The 24,591-nt window shown below is 43.8% G+C and overlaps 1 protein-coding gene and 1 long non-coding RNA gene across 3 annotated transcripts in view; one reads left to right on the top strand and one right to left on the bottom strand.

Moving 5' to 3' along the window:
* Positions 1 to 24,591, top strand: part of LOC147015044 (protocadherin-16-like) — a 209,126-nt gene that overhangs the window by 115,348 nt on the left and 69,187 nt on the right. For both annotated transcript variants that reach the window (XM_085849401.1, XM_085849402.1), the window contains exon 7: positions 6,171 to 6,434. In XM_085849401.1, coding sequence (XP_085705527.1) covers positions 6,171 to 6,434 — 264 coding nt within the window. The remainder of the gene's footprint in view (positions 1 to 6,170; positions 6,435 to 24,591) is intronic.
* The window catches only part of LOC147015045 (uncharacterized), a 57,656-nt gene that overhangs the window by 28,364 nt on the left and 4,701 nt on the right, over positions 1 to 24,591 (bottom strand). The gene's annotated exons all lie outside the window — the stretch shown is intronic.

Genomic DNA, 24,591 nt, shown 5'->3' with positions numbered 1-24,591 from the left:
GAGTAGATTTCGCAAAAATAACAAACCTCACTTGTCAGAGTTGGAAGCGATACATGATGGTTTTGTGCTGCCACCTTAAAGATCCATTCATATTAAAATTGTGAAAAAACATTTTTTGGTATGGTTTTAATGAAAAGTAAGTCATACACCAATAACTAAACATGATTTTTACTTTCAATGATTCTTTGAGGCGTTAAAGTTAAAATATTCAATCTTGCTGGTACTGCCCCAAAAATTCTGGAAAAAAAACCTTAAGTTATTGTGTAATCCATGTGACGTCATCTCCAGAACGATTGTACTGCAATGGATAGACATTCTGTTGTGCAATGTCAACTCAATTTTGGTGAAATGCGCCAAGAAATGGCAGCAAGACTCATTTCAAAATCGTCATCTCCAGGAGGACAATTACGACACATCCACCCTATTTATGGCGTCATTAAGCCTCATGATGGCTTAACGGTTCAGGAAGTATTTTCTGATATATATGATCTTATTGTGATGATTATGCCGTAGTAGGTGCTGTAAAGCCAATTAAGCCATGCATGTACGAACCTGAGATGGAAAGTGGAGAGAGCAGAGACAATGAAACGATCATAATGAAACAGGTGTGTTCATAACAATCGGGGAGACCCTGAAGGGGAGAGACTTGGCAATAACTGGTAAGAGGAGTTGGTTTATCAAGTACGAGGAGGGGTACGCAAGGTGCTGTTCTAATCCTGTTGGCATTTTGAAGAAATCAAATTGGTTTTTTTGTATTATTTTTTTGCAGGGGCCAAAAACAATTCACTCCACCCACTAAATAATGTGATCAGGTATCATTTAATATTACCTTTCACCAGGCTTTCACATAGCCACAAAAGCCTTTGGCACTATAGAGCAATTAAAGAAAAAAAAAAAATCCAACTTTTTTTTTCAAATCTTTCAAAACATTCTTTGCCTAAAACACTCCCCAGCACTCAATGATGAACCTCTGAAAGTTGGACAAAGATCCGTTTGGTCATCTCTGAGAAAACATGGTGACAAAGCCAGACAGCCAAACATCCCTCTTATAGTCCAGATTGATCCGAGCGAGAACGGTCGTGTCAAATCGTATTTCGATGAAACAGTTTTCTCTCATTCTTGTAGTTATGAAAAATCTAACTCGCTCATTTTAAAGCAAAGGCCGATGGTATACAAGTATCATTTAATATCTCATGAATTTGCCTTGCGTGCAGTTTAGGAAGACTATCATGGATGGGGCTGTCTTCATCAGTCGGCCTGACCTGTGGTTTGTTTCCTGCTACCCACTAGTCGAGACCGTGGTTAGAGGCCTTTTTTTGTACACCTTGTATTTTTGCTCGTATGAGAGCTAACACACAACGCACAGCGAGAGGGGGCATGAAACAAGAGGGGCGGTATTGGGAAGGACAAAACAGTGGGGAACAGAGACATCAGGAGATCTGTGGAAGGGAAAGGAATGGGGCAGGGAACATGGGGTATACAAGATGGACATTACAGGGACTTTCAGGAAGGAAAGCAGGAAATTTGAAAGAGGTGGGTTTGGGGTGGATTAACGGGGGAAGAAACGATCGAGGATTTGGATGGGGGACGATAAGAGGTGGTGGTGAACAGCTGTTTTGAAGGCCTGGAGGGAAGAATGGGATTGAACAGAGTGAGGGAGTTTATTCCAAAGGTGGGAAAAATAGGAATGAAAGAGTGAAGGTGAGCAGTGATTCATGATTTTGGTAGTTTTACCAGAAGGGGTTGTTGGCGGACATTGAGCGCCCTGCGGAAATATGGTGGGGACAAATCGCAGACAGAGCAGGGGGAGCGAGACTGGAGAGAAGACGGTAGAATACAGAAAGACCACTGACCTGCCTGCGGTGAGAAAGTGAGAGGCCCAAAGACTCAGCCTCATCGAGGGAGATGCCAATGATCCGAAATGCCTTGGGTTCCACAGCATGAAGCCGAGAAAGGTGGGAGGCAGGAACACCAGCCCAGAGGGGAGAGCAGTACTACATTGGGCTCTGGATGAAAGCTTTGTCTGTGGTCAGGAGCTCAGGTGTGCTGAGGAAGGACTTTGCACTGCGGAGGATTCCCAGTCGGCGACTGGCTTTGGAGGCCAGGTTGGAAATGTGGCTTTCACAGGGATTGTCATAGCAGATTGTGAGACCTAGAAGCTTGAAAGAAAGGACTTCTTCCAGATGATTGTTGGGAAAGTGGATGGGGGCGGTTTTCCAAACGGTCCTTTTGGAGAGACATAGTGAGAGTGTGAGATTTGTCCCGATTGAAAGACATGTTCTACGTGTTGGACCAGTTTGTGATTTTTCCCAGATTTGGAGAGAGCAAAGAAGCTGCTGCTTGCCGGTTCGAGGGATGACAGATGGTACGGCAGAGGGTGGAGTCATCAGCAAAGAGATGAAGAGGATTTTCCAGAGTCGTAGAGATCATTGATGAAAACCAGAAAAAGAACAGGGCCCAGAACGCTACCTTGAGGAACTCCAGCCTGGACAGGAAGAGGGGCTGATAGAACTCCATTTAGGGCCACACATGTTGGCTGCGACAGGAGAGGAAGTATGCGAGTCATGAGGAGATGGCCTTGGATACCATCGGAAGAGAGTTTGGTGAGTAGGGCAGGGTGCCAGACCATGTCAAAAGCATGCGATATGTCTCAGGATATGGCTCTGATGTCATTTCTGGCATTGAGGACCTCCATCCATTGTTGGGAGAGCAGAAGCAGCATATCCAAGGTAGAATGACCTGGTCTGAATCCAAATTGATGATTGGAAATCAAGCCATTAGAGAAAAGGAAGGATTTAATGTCTGAAGCGATGATGGATTCCATAACCTTGCTGATGATTGGGAGAAGGCTGATTGGTCTGTAGTTGCAGGGATTTGTTTTTCCACCTTTTTTGTACAGGGCAGTAATGTTTGCTCATTTCCAAGCAGATAACAGATGACCTTGAGCAAGTGAGAGGGTGAATAGAACAGACAGAGGGTGAGCAAGAGCAGAGGAGCAGGATTTTAGGACACGTGGCTGATGCCTACTCCCATTTTTCACTCCCTCGGGCCTTTGCAGCTCGTGATGTTGCCATTGTGATTGCCGCACGCTATTTTCGGCCTGTGGCACAGTGCGAACCAGAACGGCTCTTTTTGTTTTTAATCCAGACTGTACCATCAAGGGCTTTACTCCCCGTACGTGTCTGGTGTGTTGTTTACATCATACTTCAGTCTGTTTGGCATGGAAGTGGTTGACTTGGCGGCTGTGTCGACCTGCCCAAGTGCTCGACAAAGCGAGGAAAGAAAGATTCTCAGGGAGTCGAGGAAGAGCTCGAAGGAGTCGAGGAGCATATCCACTTGAGCGCTAGTTTGCTGAGTGTCGAACTGAGTGGCGATAGTTCATTTTGAAAAACGTTTACACTTGTTATGAGCTGTAAATAAGCACCACTTTTTAATGCATCAGAGCTGTCAAAACAAAGTCGTAAGTCGTTCACATGCAAACCATCCACGCATTCGTGAATATTTGATGTTAAAAAGTAAACCATTCACGAGTGAAATCGGCATTTTGTTTCTTCTTTCTTTGTGGAAAACAAAATTGCTAGTTTAGAGCGTGCATGGCCGCTAGGCAGTTCGACCGCGATACACTTCCGGATGCAAGAGCCTTCTGGAGATGACGTAAAAGGGTCGCATGACGTTCTCCATAGTACCAGGGAAATAATGGTACAAAACACATCTAAAATTCACTGGAATTTTCTTTTAAAAGTTTTTACCCAAGGAAACAGCACCGAATGCATGTTTGGAGAAAGCAGATTTATTCATTAAACCAAACATGAAGCTCTATTTCCGTGGATCTTGAATGGATTGCTTACAGACACAGGGAAGTGATTCTCTGGATGACAGAAAAATAGGCGACAAGGACTAGAGGTGGGTAGGAAGCTTACGGACTTGAAGAGCATAATGAGGATTGGGTTAGTGGATGATGATCTTCAACTTTGAGAGACAAGACCAAAAGACAGGTGAGGAAGGACCGCAATGCCACCAATCTGTCTGCGGTGGGAAAGGATGCCTTCTGCCCACCTCTGGACCTTTTCGTCCACCACCATTCGAGAAACAAGTTGTGAATTCATGGCATCGGCTCATCGATGGGAGCCCAACTCCGTATCTCTGCAAATGGATACCTTATACACAATTGTGAGCTTAGATTAGTCAAGAACAGACGTGGCTTTATGGAATATTCCAAAGAAGAAACGAGCCCTGAAGGCCATTTTGGAGATGTGGTCAACCCAAGACAGGTTATAGCTTATGGTGAAGCCAAGTAGTCCCAAGTACTAAACCTCTATTAATGGTTGATTGCAGAAAAATCTTGAATGCCAGATGGGTGTTAGAGAAAATTTTTCTAGGATTTCATCATGTTCCAAATGGTTGTCCATATGTACTCTGTCATCAGTCAGGGTTTTGTGATTAAAATAAATATTTCCTGTGGGTGTTTTGGTTCGCAAATATCATCGCATTGCGCGCGCGCGCGCGCGCGCGCACACACACACACACACACACACACACACACACACACACACACACACACACACACACACACACACACACACACACACACACACACAATCACATGGCAGAAAGTATTTAACCCCACAGTTGCGACTCATTCCCGAGACCTCCTCCCCGATCTCCATCTGCAAGTAATAAGTAGGCAAGCTATTATAAATGAGAGCAGCTTGCTAGTTGAGTGGGAAAATCCTCGTTGCATTGCCCTCATTGCTCTGGGTTTGATTCTTACAGCTATTCAGAGCAAAGGGTTTCCGTTGTATAATTTATCTGCGATGGAGCGGCGACCTGTCCACTATTGGTTCTCAGCCACAGAAACAGTCATGGAGCACTTGATGCTCTTTCACTCGGGTGGATCTAAATTCCCACCTCATACCATTTTAAATGCATGCTTGTAACATTTTTATGTTATTTGTCAGAACACAGTAAGCTTTACATTTTACTTTTGTTTAAGTGGTTTTAGTGTTTTTTTTTTTTTTTGCTACCTCTACCACCTGAGGTGGGTAGAGGTTCTGTTTTCATCCCTGTTTGTCTGTCTGTCTGTGAGCAGGATATCTCAAACAATTATCGACGGATACGGACGAAACTTGGTGTACAGGTTGGGTGTGTGACATGGATAAATTGATTGCATTTTGGTGAAGATCCGGATCCGGTTCCGGATCAAGATACTACAATTTTTCAAGTGATTTTTCACCATTGAGCGGTTGGGCCAAAAAAGATAATGGCACGATATCTCAAACAGTTATGGATGTATTCAGAGGTTGACAAGAACAAGCTAATTAGATTTTGTTGTAGGTATGGATGCAGATCCGGCCGATCACTGGTACACAAAATGTAAACTGTTGAGCCTGATGGAGGTGTGTGCTCTACTGAGTGCCATTCCACTTTTAGCCTTGTATTTACACTTTTGATTAAAGTTAATATTTATCAACCAACCTTTTTTCCTGATGATAAGGATGTTCTGCTCATTAACTTTTAATAAACATCGACAACAGGTGTGCAACCATTTATTACTTCGTTAAACATGTAAAACTCAGATCGTTAATCATTTATTTAATTGGATTTATTTTTTATTGCAGTTGGAAGAGGTAATCTAACTCCAAGTTAACATGCTTACCTTTGAGTTGTCCATTCTTTGTTTGATTCTCGACCCGACTACAAACTGTCATCATGGTACTTCAAAGGTAGCGTGTTGCATCAATGAGTGCACCTTCCTTTGGAGGGGATATTAAGCTGGTGACTCGACCTCTAGCATTCGCTGGTAGACATTCTGAATCCCAAATCCTCTTTCGTAAGAGTAGGACATTGTTCGGGTTAGAGTTAGAGTAGACCACAAGAGTAGGCCATTGTTTGCTGGCACAGTGGCCAAATTCCAAATTCTTGCCCTAACCTATAGCAACCTGTAACAGAGTGGTGATCTGTTCATGTTTTGTTCTTCTCCATCAACATTCACTGCTCTGTTTTGGGCAGCCTGATGCTCAGGGAAGAGTATGAGTATATCTTGGCCTTTTAGTTGCGACATAAATACCAACATATTGCACGGATGCTTTGTCATATTTACTCTTTATAAGAAAAGAGCTTGTGTTTCTAACAAGGCCTTAACTACATTTGGTGTTTTCCTTTCTTTGTAGGAGTGCTGAGTCTGGCAAGCCCTTTGCCCTCCGACTCTCCCCCCACTCTACAACTTTTGGCAAATGCACACGATGGCGGTGGGCTGTCGGCCGAGACCCTTGCTCACATTTCCATTGTCCTCCGAGGGAAGTCCGATAGTCGTGCAAGCCCTTCTGATCACTTCGGTGGCGTCATATTTGCAAATCTGCCATACAAGTTCTCTGTGTCGGTTGATGTGTCAGCGGGAACTCTCGTGGGGGCAGTGAGTGCAAGCGGAAGTCTTGGTGAGATTTTGTTTTTCTTACTTTCTAGTAGTTACAACAGAAGTTTATCCTTTCCACCTGTCCAGCAACAAGATTGCATGCACTCTGATGACCATCAACATAAGAATAATAGATCATCAATTTCTCAATCATGGTGACGATACAAATACCAAACGTCAACATTCCCTGAATTAACACGAAATGAAACACGAGGAATGAAAGTGAAACCAGATGTGACAATCACTGTGAAGTCTTTACATTTTACACTATTCTCCACATTCAGACCATGTGACATATCATCTCCATGATATATCTTTTTGCTTCGTCTCTGTATTTTGATTATCCATTTTATTACCTTGTTGTTGATCAGTATCCAAAACCTGATTCTTTGATACACCTAACATTACTGAGAATTTTTTTTTTTTTAAGCAAGCTCTTCGTTCTTCTTCTTGATGATCTAAATCAGGTGTTCAAAAAAGAAAAGGTAGTAAAGGGAATTGTTAAAACTCTCATTTTGTACCTCTTGTTACACACACACACACACACACACACACACACACACACACACACACACACACACACACACACACACACACACACACACACACACACACACACACACACACACACACACTATGTTGTTCCTTATGATCAGTTGTCGTTATACTGGTATTTCATGCAGGCAGATGCTTCGAAACGATGACAGAGGAAAAGGCTGTTTGTGAAAAATCGACATTTTTTGTTTTTCCCTCATCCTCTGGTGTCCTCATTGCTCAGTATCACCTTCAGCTCCCATAGTAGGGTCCCCTCAGGGTTTATGGAATGTCTTATTTTTCTGCAGCTCCACAATGTAAGTATGCTTAACAGTTAACTGTTGTGCAATGAATCGGTCCAAAGCAAATCTGAAAAAAACTCTAAGAAGTTTCTTTCTTGGCGATCAACTTCAATGAAATGTGCTGTTGTCGAAGACGTCACCCAAGAGAAACCAATTGTAAAGCTTCAAGTCCCTCAGTCAATACGGATCCTGAGATAAATGTTTTGCAATCATGTTGACCAAAAACAGTCGTCGAGAGACTTGACATATTGTTGAAACCTTGTAATGTCCCATTCATTAAACTTTCACCAGAGATTTGTACCTTGACTGTAGAATTCGTTTTTGTACTCACGCTAGAAACACAGCCCTTGGTAAATGTTCACAAAGGTAACGTTACGGCGATGCAACCTCTCAAACTGAAAGACAAAACGATACTGATCATGCGAGCCTTGTGTCAAAGAATATGAATCATGAATAATTTGGTTCTCCAGACCCACTAGTCTGAATGCTACCAAATTTGGGTTGCAACATTAGGCCAGGGTAGGGATGTTAAATTGCGGAGGTCATGCCAATCACGTGACCAGAAATGTGTCCATTTTTTGGAAAAATTGCGTAAATTCCTTCAAAAATCTCCTTCTCCGCACCCACCAGTCAGAATGCTACCAAATTTTGGTTACAACATTAGGCCAGGGCCAAAATAGGCTACAGGTTCAGTGGTCCTATTTTTAATGACAGCTTGGTTTATGGAGGGTGTCATACTCAGAAAACGCCATTTTTCATGCCTTTGGAATAAGGGGGCACATGTATTCAAATGACCACAAAATGTTTTTATCTTTCTGATTATATTCAAACGGGCGTCAAAATATTCGCCTTTGAATGCTCTTGTTGTCAAGACCTTTCAGAGTTGATCTTTTATTCATTTTAATATTGTCGTGTCCAGCCGGTTAACACTGACCTGGACCGATAGCCGAACGGTTCTACTTGGAGGCAAACAGCTGAGATTCACAGAGATTATGTCCCGTGCGGGATGGAGGGCGGAAAGGGTGTGTACCAGACGGAAAGCACATGGGTTTATCCTCGAACCCACAACGAATAGACAAACACTGTAAATTTAACAAATGAGGGTTTAATGAACATACATCAACGAGTAATAATGAACATAAATCAAAGCATGAGGTAATGAAACGTGAAGTAAAGAAAAACCTAATTTGAGACATCTCCGCTCAGTTACAAAAAAGACAAGGGGAAAGATAAGAATAAAAGAAAATCCTCCCTTTATTCCGGCACTGAGCTGTGTGTCCAGAGATGACCTTTTAGGAGCCTGGCAATCCTTGAAACCATTTAGTCACCATGCGGGAAGACACACCTAAAATGGTGCCAAGTTGTTCTCCACGGTCATGTATGTGAGGTGATTCACGTGGACGGTTTTCCTTTGTTAGGGCCCAAAACCCGCCGTGCAGTTTCTTTTCACGATTGAGAGTGCCAGGTCTGCTCACAACAAAAGAGCGCTGCCTTTCTCCTTGAACATACAATGGGACGATTGATGAGGCTCCGAGATAAGTTCAAGAGACGTGCTATTCTTCTCCTTCTCTTCTCCTCAGAAATGTACAAAGTTCACAGCTCAGCTGAATAGTCAATGGCTAGCGTCTTATTTCAGTACGTGAACAAATTCACACCAGCACGAACAACGAGAATCACGCTGCATTCCTGACCGTGTCGAGGAGAAGCCAGAGAGGTCCTATGTTCTGACTGCCATCTCCACACTCTCATACTCCCTCTTACGTCACACCAACCAATCATCAGCCTCGGGGGTGTGGCCTGCTGGTGCAAAGCCGGGAAGGCAGGGTTTTTGCTTGCTCGGAAACGTTCGGCTCCGTCGGTAACCAGGTCGGCTGTTGTTGTAGTTGTTGTTGTAAAACGTGGTCTTTCTATAGGTGGCTTTATAAATGCAAAAATCTAGGAAAAGGTCAAGCCGCTGTCACACCTTGACAATTTAGCCAGCGTATGCCGATTTATGAAAAATTTGTCTAAAACGCTGGCACACGTCAAATATGTTATGGGTACGTTTTGTATACGTTTTGTATATATGAAAACAAAAACTTAAAAAAAAAAACCTCAAAACTTCAGCGTACGCCAATGTTTTACATCCATTTTTATACGTTGCCATTGCTGGCTAAAACGTCAAGGTGTGACAGTGCCTTCACAGGGGGCAATCACATACTGGGAGAAACTAGCCTTAAACCCTACCTAATTTAACACAGCACTACCCCCCGTGTGGTGACACATAACTGTGGTGTAGTCATGCCCGCGGGAAGGGGCATGATGATGATGCATGATGGGCGTGATGGTTGGAGGAGTGGCCGTGGGGTTCGGCGAGGGATATGAGGTGTGCACGCCGTCTGAGGCGTGGTAGTAATACTGGAGTCGGCCGGCTCGTGAGTGTACCGCGTACGGAATAAAGGAGAGCCGCGGGCACAGTACGCCCTGGCTCGCACTCGTGCAACACAGCCCGGCTCGACTGTTCCTCCGCTTCGTGTCTGCCTGCTAAGCATCTCCCAACCCAGTACAGTACAGTGGCGACGAGGATCGGCGGATCGACGTGTGTAAGGGCGGCAAATGACCCGTGCGGTTCCAGGCTACGGAGCCAAAGGTCTCGCCGGCGCGAACATGGCAAAGGGTCGGTGCATGGCAAACGTACGCAGTGTGCCCGCCTTCGTGCCGGAATCTACTTCGGCCACGTCGAGTGGGCAACGTTCGTTCATTTGGTTCATTTTCTTGTTCGTTTTGTCGAGGATACGCGTTTCTGCTCGAACGCGGCGTTGGACGTCGCGCAAGCTCTGGAGAATATCCGAGGTCTCGATGGTCGGGACACAGCAGATGGTCTAGGGTCATCGCGATAGGCCAGGCACGCACGGCCATGCGGCGCACGATCTGCGGCGCGGGTCGTGGGCGAGCGTGGCAATGCAGTCACTCGGACGGCGGTCTGGGCTCTCGAGGCCTCGCCCTGCGGTGTGTGGGCCGAGGGTCATCGCCCATTGTTACGGTCATAGATGGCGGTGTGCGAGGCGATCCTTCCGTCCCGCGTCGAACCCCTGCTTGCGATTGATCCGGAAATGACAAGATCAGTGGCAGGGGGGGAAGTGAGCGAGGCACGGATCGGGTGTCGAGTTGAGTCCACTCGTGCTGGCCGCGCATCGCATTCGGCTGTGCCGTGCAAATTCACGGCAGAGGAGCATCCAGCACGGTTCAGAGATCATTTTATTTCTGGTCTGCGAGCAGCCATTGCCATTGTCTGCGAGCAGCCATTGACCGACATCACATTCGACTCGGCGATCGCGACTGTTTCATCTATCGAGCAGACACCGGTGACCGCGCAAGTCCGCGCGATGGCTCAAGTGTCGCAGGGTGCTCGCACGCCTAGCGGTGCGGGACGAGAGCGCGCACCGCAGCACGGTCGCACCGGGAGCGAAGGGGCACCGCAGCACGAGCGCACCGGGAGCGAAGGGGCACCGCAGCACGAGCGCACCGGGAGCGATGGGGCACCGCAGCAGGACCCCAGTGACCTGGAGATCAGCCTGCAGCCGGGGCATGATGATGCCGGCGAGCCGGAGCAGGAGCCGGGCTCGGCGAGCCGGACCCTTTTGGGTCGGAACGGGTTCCGGCTCCGTGCCTCCAGATGTGCCAGTGCTCTCTTCGAGACCTTCGTCGAATACCGAGGGCGAGGCGCTGGCGGCGGGCCGCGTCGATGCAGCGGGAGCCACCGTTCGTTGCTGCCTGCGGCGATGAGGTGCGCTCCAGGAGCGGCGAGAGCCATATCAGCTTTCGCGATGAGTTCCCGCGCTTCGTTCGCGATGAGTTCCCGCGCTGTGGCAAGGTTCGTGAGGCAATGCGCATCGGTGTGGTTCAGGCAGCTTCAACAGGTGGCGGTGGGCCCGTGGCGTTAAAGGGAGTCGCGAGTCGCAGCATCAAGTCGACAACCAAGAAGCGGACTCGTGATGTGGGTTGTGGGTTGTTGTTCATGGCATATGTGTTTTTCCTTGCTCTAGTGATGCAGTTTAACGTTGTTGAAATAAATGCCAGCAGTTCTCATGTAAAAGTGGATGTGGCGGAGATCAGTCAATGGGAGTTGGATTATGGTCAATGTGATGTGGGGGCGAATAAAGAAGGTTTGTTAGCCTCCAGTTGCTCCAGGCCGCAGGTAATTGCTTTGTCATGTGCTGGGATTTTATCAAAAAAGCGCGCTGTACGGAAAAATGAATTTACGATGCTTCGAATGTTATTCCTATTGATTTATAACGAGCTTATGGTTGAAGTGGGGTTTAAATGGAATTACTACTGTCTAACTGCCGTGTGGGTCTCGGAGACCGACTCGGGGCCGGGACTCGTGCGCTGGTCGGCGTTACCCCCACCTCTGCTTTGAGCGAGGTCAGACCTGCCTGGCGCCTGGGGCGTGGCTCTCTGGGTGCGCTCAAGCGCCGTTTTGGCCATGCGGTGGAATCTTAACTGATTATGGTGCATGAAGGTTGGGGAGTATTTGTTGCTTCCGGCAAAGGGTGCTGTTCAGCGCCCCACCAAGGTCGGTTGGGTCTGGCGGTGGCGCCGCGGGTTCCAGACAGCGGGGGTCCGGCCTCGAAAGGTTTATCTGTTTCAGGTCTGCCTGGGGCGGGTTTGCTGGGTCGTGCTGCTGTGCTTCTCCAGTAGCTCGCTTCCACGCATTATATGATGTGATGTGCTATTATACTTTGTTATTTTCATTTTATTTCCATGATTATTATACGAAATCCTTCGTGTTCTGCATGCTTCTTATAATACTGATCATTTAATAATCATACTTTTAGGAGGGAGGAGTGTGGTGTAGTCATGCCCGCGGGAAGGGGCATGATGATGATGCATGATGGGCGTGATGGTTGGAGGAGTGGCCGTGGGGTTCGGCGAGGGATATGAGGTGTGGCACGCCCGGCCTGAGGCGTGGTAGTAATACTGGAGTCGGCCGGCTCGTGAGTGTACCGCGTACGGAATAAAGGAGAGCCGCGGGCACAGTACGCCCTGGCTCGCACTCGTGCAACACAGCCCGGCTCGACTGTTCCTCCGCTTCGTGTCTGCCTGCTAAGCATCTCCCAACCCAGTACAGTACAATAACGATCTTAAGCTGACAGTTTCCCTACTTAGGTTACATTGAGATGTCTCCTGCCCGTTCACGGACCATGCTACACAATACAATCCTCCCTTTATTATGAAATTCCTCCATCTACCCCCATAAACGTAACCATATAATAGACCATGTTGAATTGCATGTATACTATATTTTGGCACATTCAGTGCAATGGAATAATTAAAACTTTTGGAAGTCATTTATCCAACAAATTTTATCATTTAATGAATTGTATGTACATACACTTGAATATTCTATAGCATGGAATCATGCATTTTTTAATTTATGAGATATTTGAATTGTTATAAAACTTTTTTTATGAAGGGGGACGTCGTCATGCTCAGAAAACGACATTTTTGATCGTTTTTAGATCCTCGTGGAGGATCTCTAAGTCCAACTCTCGTTGTTGTTCTTCATCTTCTTCTTGTGGACTTTGTTGTTTCACAGCCTACAGTTTTCATCGAAACTTCCTGAAACTTGGCATATATATGTAGACATACCCCACGCAGACAATAACCATCTCCGATTTTGAAAATTCCTCCTAGAAAAAAGTTATGACATCAAAATATCTCCGCTCATGGAAATCGCTTAAAAAATTATCTCCGAAACTAAGCAAGCGTTTTGAATTCTGTTTGCGGGAATTGAACAGGGCATTAGCAGAGATGAATTACCGCACATAAGATACATCACTATGACGTCATATCAATTTTTAAGACGTCATAATATCGCTGCTAATGGAAATGGCCTATACCATTATCTCAGAAACTAGGCAAGCTGTTTGAATTTTGTTTGCGGGAATCAAGCCGGGCATTAGCACAGATAATTTATCGCAAACCTGATACATCACAATGACGTCATATTCGTTTCTATGACGTCATCATTAAGAGGACGAGGATCTTAGCTCATTTGAGCTTGTTTTTTTATCAAGGGGTACGCATTTTCATCTAACTGTTGATAGGTTATTACTTGTTCAGTTTGGGTGAATTAAGCATCACAATCTGTGCATGTGAATGTCCAAAACTGTGTTATGATTGGATAAAGTCTAAAACAGGAAATAAAATTACAAAATAGAGTTAATGTACAAAAAGTGCATTAATCTTCATACTGATGAAGCAGCAAACACACGGGAGGAAGGAAGGAAGGAAGGAAGCAAGGAATGTTGGAACAACTCTCCAAATAATGATTAATTATATACATAATTGTTACACGTGTACTTTACATTGTTCTCACTGTTGTGAGCTCCAAAGATGTACAAAGGGGTAGAAATGCTTTACATGTACAACAATATTCTTGTGCAAGTGAAATTAATTTAAATGTGGTTTACATACCCCATAGCTCCTATTTCACAGTACGGATGTTAACTGTATGTTAAACCAAAATGTATAACATTAAGTGCCATGCAAGCTCGAGTAATGCATACATGTTTTTCTACTGCAGATTCTTAAGAGAAGAATTTATTGACTTTAATTGATTATTTCTTTATTTCAGGATCATAAAAAAGTCCATAATAATGTATGAATAATATCAAGGCGCTGTCACACCTTGATGATTTAGCCAGCAATGGCAACGAATAAAAATGTATGTAAAACGTTGGCGTACACTGAAATTTTGATGTTTTTTTTAAAGTTTTTGGCTTATTCATAATGTGTTAGTCGTATGCATAACATATTAGTAACGTACACATAACGTTTCGTTGTCTTATAGATAACTTATACCAACGAATGATAAACGTGTTGTCGGCGTTCACAACCTATGCCCAACGATAATCTAACTTAGGCATAGCGCGTTGCACGTATCGCCGACGATCACGTGGCGTAGCCTACTAAAAAGCTGCCGCTCGCAGATTCAAATCATAACCACCTGAGAATTGGAAGTGTCGACATCGCAGTCACATCTTGACGATTTAGCCAGCGTATGACGACCTCTGAAAAATGTGTCAAAAACGCTGGCACAAGTCGAATACGTTATGGGTAAGTTTGGTTTACGTGAAGAGCACCCTGAAAAACGATGAAGTATGCTGTCATATGTCGTAGTACCTCTAGTACGTCGTGAAATTTCAAGCATGCTGAAAATTTTACGACGTACTCGCCATATGGCTCACACGTTCCGCAACACTGAGAATAAGTTGTAGGCACGATATGCGATCATTGACACACGTCGACACAAGTTCCTTGTAAGTTACTCATAAGTCAAAACACGTCGAGGTAATGTTAAGCATTCCCGAAACTTATTTTCTCCGTCAAGGCACATTTTATTTTTTTCTCCTTGGCTCCGTGAAGGCACGTGACGAAATATCTGAAGTTGTTGTTTTTTTATTATTATTATTATTTTTTTTTTAGTCTATCACAAATTTTAAAATATATTCAGACATTTGCTTTTAAGTTTCGACGTCGACGTGACAATATCCTCAAACAGAAAATATTCACAGAGGAGGAACTGAGAATAAGACATGAGCAAACTGAAGAGGCAATCGGACGTGACGTAACGGCACGTGACGAAATATTGGAAGTTATTGTTGTTGTTTTTTTTTTAAATTCTGCCAATACGCCATTATATGGTAGCATTATATGGTACACAGAACGTTTCGTTGTCTTATAGATAACTTATACCAACGAATGATTAACGTGTTGTCGGCGTTCACAACCTCTGCCCAACGACAGTCTAACTTAGGCATAGCGCATTGCACGTATCGCCGACGATCACGTGGCGTAGCCTTATAAAAAGCTGCCACTCGCCGATTCAAATCATAACCGCCTGAGAATTGGAAGTGTCGACATCGCAGTCACACCTTGATGATTTAGCCAGCGTATGACATGAGCAAACTGAAGAGGCAATCGGACCTGACGTAATGGCACGTGATGAAATATTGGAAGTTATTGTTGTTCTTTTTTTTTTAATTCTGCCAATACGCCATTATACGGTAGCTGTAAATTAGAAACACGTTCAGTGAGTTCTGTGGTCGTCTGGCAGACGTCAATCAAATACGTGTACATACGTCAATATGCGTTGGGTTCAATATACACATAGGTTCAATGCACGTTACTCATAGGTCAGAAATAAGTTTTGGGTATGCTAAGCATTCCCTCGACGTGTTTCGACTTATGAGTAACTTACAAGTAACGTGCCTCGACGTGTGTCAACGATCGCATAACGTGCCTCAACATGTGTCAACGATCATGTAACGTGCCTACAACACGTTATTCATAGGTTATAAATAAGTTTCGGGTACGCTAATCATTACCTCGACGTGTTTCGACTTATAAGTAACTTACAAGTAACGTGCCTCGACGTGTGTCAACGATCGCATAACGTGCCTCGACATGTGTCAACGATCGTGTAACGTGCCTTCAACACGTTACTCATAGGTTATAAATAGGTTTCGGGTACGCTAATCATTACCTCGACGTGTTTCGACTTATGAGTAACTTACAAGTAGCGTGTGTCGACGTGAGTCAATGATCGCATAACGTGCCTACAACTTATGGCCAGCGTAGCGGAACGTGTGAGTCATACGCTGGCATACGTCGTAAAATTTCAAGCATGTTAAAATTTGAGGACAACCGCAAAGTACACCGATGAAAGCCAGCGTACTATGACGTATGGCAGTGTTTTCCAGCGTTCTCTTAATGTTATCAAAACTTACCCACAACGTATTCAACGTGTGCCAGCGTTTTAGACAAATTTTTCATAAGTCGGCATACGCTGGCTAAATCGTCAAGGTGTGACAGCACCTTTCGGAAAGTAGTATAGCCAGAGGACATTTTACCAGAAAGAACATGTCTATTTATGCTGGCTTTTCACAATGGCTCAAAATTTGTTTTGTTTCATACTTATGATAAGCATACATAAGGATGTAATTTTAAAAGATTTGCAAAAAAAGTTTTTTGAAACAATAAATGAATTTCAATCATTCCATATCCACCCGTTTAAAAACATTCATTTAAGCGTCAGTTTTAGTTGAGTTTTGAAGTTACTATTTTCTGGTTTATGACGTTCAGAATGTTAAGACAGTTCTTGATTTCAATTGTTGAATCTTCTGAAGGAAAACTGTTAAAGGGGCTGTCACACCTTGACGATTTAGCCAACCTATGCCGATTTATGAAAAATTTGCCTAATACGTTATGGGTAGGTTTTGTAAACGTTAAGAACACGCTGAAAAACACTGCCATAAGTCGTTGTACGTTGGCTTTAATCGTTGAACTTTGTGGTTTTTCTCAAATTTTCGTATGCTTAAAATTTTACGACGTACTCGGCGTTTGGCTCACACGTTCCGCGACGCTGGCCATAAGGTTTAGGCACGTTATGCGATCGTTGACACACGTTATTTATATGTTACTCAAATGTGGAAACACGTTGAGGTAACATTTGCGTACCCGAAACTTATTCATAAACTAGAGGTAACGTTTTATAAGCACGCGACACGAACGTTTACTAGAAAGTTTCTAATACATTGAAACACATCAAAGTAATGTTTAGGGAACCCCTGACATGTATAATCTATGAGTAACGTGCTTGGGAATTAGTTGTAGAGCATGTCCTATGAAGAAATCCGTATGTAGACGTATTTGACGTCTTCAAGGCGACCACAGAACTTAATGAACGCGTTTCTAACTAACAGATACCGTATAATGGCGTATTGGCAGCGATTAGGGGAATTGGTATATAAAAAGGGGCTTCGCAGGAGGAACCCGTCTTTTTTTTAGACTTCGTGGTGAGTACATGTCCATGTCATTCCGAGAGATGGAGGATACGGCAAGGCTGAGACGACAACACCTACCTGTCTTCCAACATCAACATGACCTCATCGAGTTGACACTGCACCAGATGCATGCCAATAGAGCCGGGAGAAGAAGACGTGAAAGGAGGAGAAGGTACTGGGTCAGACCATGGATTGGGAGGCGACCCCATTTCGGCATATATGCCCAGCTCATGGAGGAACTCCGTAACGAGGACCAAGCATCCTTCACCAACTTCCTGCGAATGCCGCCAGCGATGTTCAACGAGCTGCTAGCCAGAGTGGGTCCAAGGATAACCAAGCAGTACACCTTCTACAGGGATCCGCTTGAGCCTGGCATGAGCCTGGCATGAGGCTGACACTGAGCCTGCTGCTGTTGGTGCCGTGACTGCAGTGCTGTGGAAGCGATTTAACTTGTTCAATGGAAACAAATTCAATTGCCGATCACCAACGTCCAAAAACATTGTCCAAAAACATTAGACGAGTGACAGCAAGTTAACTCGTTCAATGGAAACGATTTGAATTGCCCTGCACCAGCGTCAAAAAACAATAGCCAAGTGACAGCCGTTTATTAAAATAGTTTAGTGGCAGTCAATGGATAGCAAACGTCACGTAATCGTAAACGATGTGCATAAGCTAGACTATCATTGGGCATAGGTTGTGGACGCCTAAAACACGATAAGCAATCGTTGGTATAACTAATCTATAAGTTATCGAAGCGTTCTGTGTTCATTACTAGTACATTATGCATTTGTCAAAGTCTTTTTTAATAATTTCAATAGTAAAACAAAGAAATATTTCATCTTCGGAATGAGGAAAAATAGTTAGCCCTTACAGAACATCGAACAATGGTGCAAAGTATTGTCCTATTCGTTGACGCAACGATGATTCATCATCCCCCACAGCCTCCACATCACGCTCACATACTACTACTGACATAGACATACAGCTACTACCAATGCTACTACCACTACTCCTACTACTACTACTACTACTACTATTATTACCGTCACGCACACCTACTGCTAGTAATAGTACTGCTACTATTGATACTACCGGCGTTCACATCGACTCACCATGGAGTCTGGAACAATGATGGGTTTTCATTGTGAAGCCCATTTGTATAGACCAATTCCCCTAAACGCTGCCAATACGCCAGTACACGGTAGATGTAAGTTAGAAACACTTTCAGTAAGTTCTATGGTTGTCCGGAAGACGTCAATTTAATTCGTCTACATACGACAATGTGCGTTTTACAAATAGGTTCATAGCATGTTACTCAAAGGTTAGAAGCACGTTTTACCTAGGTTCAAAACATGCTACTCATAGGTTAAACCCACGTTACTCTTACGTTCATAGCACGCTAGTCATTGGTTCAAGGCCAGTTATACATAGTTTCAATGCACGTTACTCATAGTTTCCAAGCACGTTAAACATAGGCTAAGCTGACGCTACTCATTTGTTCAAAGCATGTTACTCATCGGTTAGAAATTTGGTTTCAAGTATATTGGCCATTACCTTGACGTGCTTCGACTTATGATTAACCTACAAGTAACGTGTGTTCGCCGTGTTTAAACGATCGCGGAACGTGCTAGGAACAGATGCCAACGCATGCGAAACGTGTGAGCCTTATGTTGAGTACGTCTTAAAATTTTCAGCATGCTTGAAATTTCACGACGTACCAAACGGACTAGGTAATATGCCAGCATACTTCAATGATTTCCAGCATACTCTAAACGTATACACAACTTACCTATAGCGTATTTGACGTGTGCCTAGCGTTGTAAACACATTTTTCATCGAATGGCATACGCTGGCAAAATCGTCAAGGTGTGACTGCGATGTTGACACTTCAAATTCTCAGGCAGTTTTGATTTCAATCGGCATCCGGCAAGTTCTTAACTGGCTATACCACGAGTTCACCAGCGATACGTATAGTGCACAAAGGGTAAGTTAAACTATCGTTTGTCATCGGTTTTGAACGCCAACCACAAGGTAAGCATTCATTGGTAAAAGTTATGTATAACACAACGAAACGTTCTGTGCCCGTTACTAATATGCTATGCAAACGATCAACACGTTATGAATACGCCAAAAACTTTAAAAAAAAAAAACATCAAAATTTCAGCGTACGCCAACGTTTTACATACATTTTTATACGTTGCCATTGCTGGCTAAAACATCAAGGTGTGACAGGGCCCTAATGGCTGGATCACCTGTCTGTTACTGCCTCCATGGTCCCATGCTTCGGCGAATGGACACAACCAACTCTGCGAGGTGGCTGCCGATGTATTTGGCAGATATGAGCCAGCTATCTGTAACACGTCCCATAGTGCATGAGCAGTTTATTCAGGGGGAACATACAGTCAGATGTTCCACACAGCCTTTCAACCAAATTTTTTCAGATATGGCTCTTGGGCAGTCGGTCAACCTGGACTCTAAGACAAAGGGAGGAATCATCAGCATCTCACAGAAGCCTGGTGCATTGGAGAGATGGTTTCTTACTAGTCATGAGAGGGCAGCTATTACTTCAGCAACAAGGCAGATGCGTGGATTAGAGGGCAGTGAGACAGTCGGCTCACGCAAAGAAATGCTTTCTGTAGGATAACTAAAGAGGAGTCTGATGTTCAGAAGCTGACCTCGATGTTCACCATTGAGATAATGACAAATCCATCTGTGTTCCTCTATCTAATATTGCTTCAGGGCTAGTTATTCCAACTGAAATGACAAAGCATCTACTGGCAGTTAATACCATAAGACATGGTCAGGTGACATCCTTCATTGAGGAAAGACTGAATACTAAAATATAAGCTTCTGGGATACTCTTCCTCCCTTCAAAATTAACACCTTCCCTAAGTTGACAGCATGGAAAGTGTAGTTGGCTGACAAGACTGTGACCGTGATGGCTGACCTGGACCTGATTGCTCACCTTGTTATAGTGGCTTGTAGCCATCAGCTCAATCTGAAGGAGTTAGTGTAGTATGAACCACCTACTGTGCTAATTGCTTTGGTTCATGCTGATGGTACAACAAGGAAGACCACAAAGTGTCATGATAATTGGGAAAGGTGATGTAATGGGTAATGACATGTAAAATACGACTTAAAACATCGATGGAATGGCCATGGTGCAAAGAGTGAGGTCATCTGGTACTCAAAACTTTTGATAGTCATCAGAGAAGATGCATTCTGTAGCTACCTTTTAGCTTGGCGAATATGGGTGCAATCGCGTCACTGTTGAATTTGACCAATATGACAAGTCAGAGTCTATCAATGACGTTTAAAGACAATGACGGGGGGGGGGGGGGGGGGGGAACAACAACAGGATTCAAAATTCGAATCCTTGGAAGCAGCACATCCATTCCAAAGCAGTGAAATAATTACTTGTCAAATCCACTGAACAAGGTTAATCTTGCTGAATTCCTGTTGGAGAGTTGGTGTGAAGTTGCAAAAGTGAATCTGTCACAAGGTTATCAATTAGATCTTTCTGGGGTATTCGGGACTGGGACAAGAACAGTGAGCATCATGAGAGGAAAGTCTAAGTCGCTTCAGGATCTGGAAGCAAATCATGAGGAAGCCGATACTCGGCTCCTTCTACATGCCGAGAGTGGCTGATCATCAGCTGATCATCCTGGAATCACCTGACACATGTTCTGATTCTGTGTCCATTCCAGTAGTGGCATGACATGTGAGAACCTATGGCTTGAGACAGGTGTAAAGGACAAGCAGCGATTCATCCCGGTCCACGAAGTTGCTAGCAGACTTGGAATTGATCATGGTACCGCACTTCTTGGTCGACATGCTCTAACAGGGTGTGATCCAACAACAAGTGCGTTGTTTGGAGTTGGAAAGAATAAGTCGTTTGAAGCCTTAAAGAAGAGTTTTGACCACCAGGAAACACTTGCACAGCTGGGCGATCATTCAGTTGCATCAGAGTAAGTTCTGCAATCATCGTATAAGTTAATTTGCTCCATGTGTCCAACTGCAAGTAAGGTTGGTGTCACTGGTGATGAAGTTCGTTGCTGGAGTTTTTGTCAGAAAAATAAGACAAGTGATAACCTGTTCCCGACAACATAAAGAGGGCTAACTATCAGGTTTTAGTTTGGAAGAAATCTGTTCAACAGCTCGAGAAACTTACATCACCAACAGAGAGGGGTTGGGAAACGAATGGCACCGTTTTGGAAGCAACACTGATGACAAGACCACCTGGCCAAACGAGTCTCATTGAATTAGCGTCGTGCAATTTCCAGAAATCACGATGCAGGCCTACTGACCGATGCCAATGCGAGTCAAACGGCATTCCATGTACCGAGGCGTGTACCTGTATGCCAACTGGAGAGTGCCTTAACAGTTACAAACCGGCAGAATTCAGTGACATCGATTTTGATGTTGACGAGGAATAAGTATTACGTGAAAATGACCGAGCTTATGAGTTAATGAAAGTGAAAAAAAAACAAAAACAATGATTTGGTGACATGTACGTCGTCATTTTATGAACATAAGAATCTAGATTGTAGTGTCAGTGTTTAATCGTTTCATATTACATGTAATCAATAAATATAAATCATCTCATCAAGTTAATATCTGTAAGTTGATAAACTTCTGACAAAATATCATACTTTTGTTCATGTTGTTCACTGTTGTCAAAATTGTTTTGTCCCTGATGTTCTCAACCAATTTTATTGTTTTCATGGCCGCACATATGAGTTCAAGTGTTTTCATTTGTGAAATATTGTTAATTGATTAGTGATAATTGATGAGGGAAATGTGGTAAATTTATTACTTTTATTTGTACTTGAAGAATCATTTGGAAACTGTTACTTTTTAGTTATTTGAATAGCTTCTGAAACAAAATCCTGTTTTCAGTTGTGACTAACCATTCGTATGCAGACTGTGGGTTGCCTAATTTTCAGGGGGTGTGACTGTGCCGCTGGTGGCGGTTTGAGATTTTGCTTAGGGTTAGCTATGAACAGTACACTGGTACTCATTTCACTGACCTCAGAAGGATAACAGGCTGAGTCAACCCCACCTGGTGTTCATTCATTCGCCAATGTGGGCTCAAACTGAAGACAGTAATGTCTGAAGCTAGCCACCTTCACCGTCAAGCCAACACCAGCAGGGGTAACTCTTAATTTTTTTTTGTGGTCCACCTGGCCACCTAAACAGATTTTTAGCCCCGTTGGACTTTGTCCAAAACGAGGGCTTATTTATGTATTTGGTCTCGATTTTCATGTCCGTGCATGCATGCATGTGTGTGTGTGTGTGTCCACAACTAATTCTCGGACATGTATGGACCGATTTTATTCGTACCTGGCACAAAGACAACACATGATGGTATACATATGCACTTCATTTTTTTTTCGACATCAGATCCAAGATGGCCAACTGGTGGCCATTTTAGTTGTAAAAAAAAAAATAACCTCGGTGTTGAACACGTCCTCAACCATTTCTCAGACATGTATTTACTGATGTTGTTCAAACTTGGCACACAGATAACGAATGATGGTTTACATAAGCACGTCATGTTTTTTTTTTTTTTCGAGATCAGATCCAAGATGGCCGACTGGTGGCCATTTTGTTACTTAAATGTTCCCCGAATGATGGTACAGCAAAATTACAAAAAACAATGGGAGCTATGACATTTTATGTCTTTTTTACTTGTTAGCCGCATCTCGCGGAGCGAACGCAGGCTCTAAGAGAGCTCCACGTTGTTGTTGTTGTTGTTGTTGTTGTTGTTGTTGTTGTTCTTCTTCTTCTTCTTCTTCTTCTTCTTCTGAAGCCAAAACCTTCAGACTCAGCTCTTTTATATACACGATCCGGATCTCCTTAAATACTAAACACCTGTACACATCCTCGCATTGAGGGTGCCTTTTGAGAGCGTCTATCATGAACTTCGAAATATATTCGGACATTTGCTTTAAAGTTTTGAAAAGTTCACGTTACTATTTAAAGATTATTCCATTTAATGTGTTGTAATTTCGTAAATACACGATTTTCTCGTCATGAACAGGAGCCTCCATGACGGGTCTCGCTATTGGCTCCATCAAGGCACGTGACGAAATATCGGAAGTTGTTGTTGTTGTTATTGCCTTTAGGACGCGGCTCTTGGACACATTTGTCCTTGTTTTTTTTTGTTTATGGTCTGCTGGGCCACCGAAACAGATTGCGGTTGCAAACATCAATCATCGACGAACTCTGCTCCAGCCAATGGGAGCTCGAGGTGAAGATGATGAGCCGACCAATGAGCATTCGGATTAACCGTGACGTCATTACGGTTGAACCAATCAGTGTCTACCTTATTGAGACCTGCGTATATAAGCACGCGCCTTCACTAACTCCTTCACTTGCTGCGATTTTTATCCTGAAGAGTGCAGCACGAAAAGCTTTGGTCACTATTATGTCGTGTTTGTTTGCATCCATATTGATATATATATATATATATATATATATATATATATATATATATATATATATATATATATATATATATATTTTTTTTTTTCCACATGCAATAAGTGAGATTTTGTTCTGTATGGCAAGGAGGATTGAAAGAAAATGATGAAATTGCTTCTTCATTTAATGCTGGTATGTATTTGGTGAATGCATCTCGCTGGGGATGTTGAGCCAGGAAGGGTTTAGATTGTGGATGTTGAAGTTCATGCTCAGTGTTATCGTTTAGTTGACATGCTTCTTCTCCACAATTTGTGGGACATGAAGACACTATGAGGTCATGTGAAGCCACGACTGTGTACTCGGAAAGGTTTGATAACGAAGGATCATTTAAATGTCCCATTGGATGATCTCGTTTCACGTTGACCCGCACGGCGCTTCATTGAATCGTTGAGTATATTTCATTTGAAGGATGGTTTGCGCTTTTCCTTCCTTGTGATGATCCTAACCGGGCGTCGTGGCGTGCGCCTGTAATCCGGCTACTCGGAGGCTTGGGTTGGAGGATCTCTTGAGGACGGGAGCCCTGCACTTGGCCGCGCTATGAGAGGGTGTAGGGCAGCCTGGAATCATGGTGAAACCCAATCCTTATCCCTGTGTCGTAAGAGGCGACCAGGGTTGCGTCAGGAAGGGCATCCGGCGCAAAACCTGTGCCAAGTCAGTATGCAGATCATAACGGATGATCCGCTGTGGCGACCCCTAACGGGAGCAGCCGAAAGACGAACAACAACAACAACTTCCTTGTGATGATCCTGAGTACACATTTGGATTAATCCTCGGGTTTCCTGACCGTCTCGGATTGATTCTATTTCCCTCCGGTATTTGTAGAATTTGGAATTGTTTTTCTGACCATTGGCTTCTTTAAAAAAAAAGAAAAGAATTATTTTTCTTATTAGGATTTCCTTCTGTGGCAAGGTTGAACACATCCTTGTTGCATATCCTGAGAGTTCAGCAATTGATTGCTTCCGAATAAAAAGCCTGGTTATGTGCGTGAGTTTGATTTGATATTTGATTCAGTGTGAGAGTGGTGGTT

This window comes from Eptatretus burgeri, chromosome 12 (assembly GCF_056783735.1).
Source record: "Eptatretus burgeri isolate ZD-2024b chromosome 12, Ebu_testis_v1, whole genome shotgun sequence".
NCBI classification, from domain to species: Eukaryota; Metazoa; Chordata; class Myxini; order Myxiniformes; family Myxinidae; genus Eptatretus; species Eptatretus burgeri.
The sequence above is the reverse complement of the archived record's forward strand: the minus strand, read 5'-3'. Positions and strand labels throughout refer to the sequence as shown.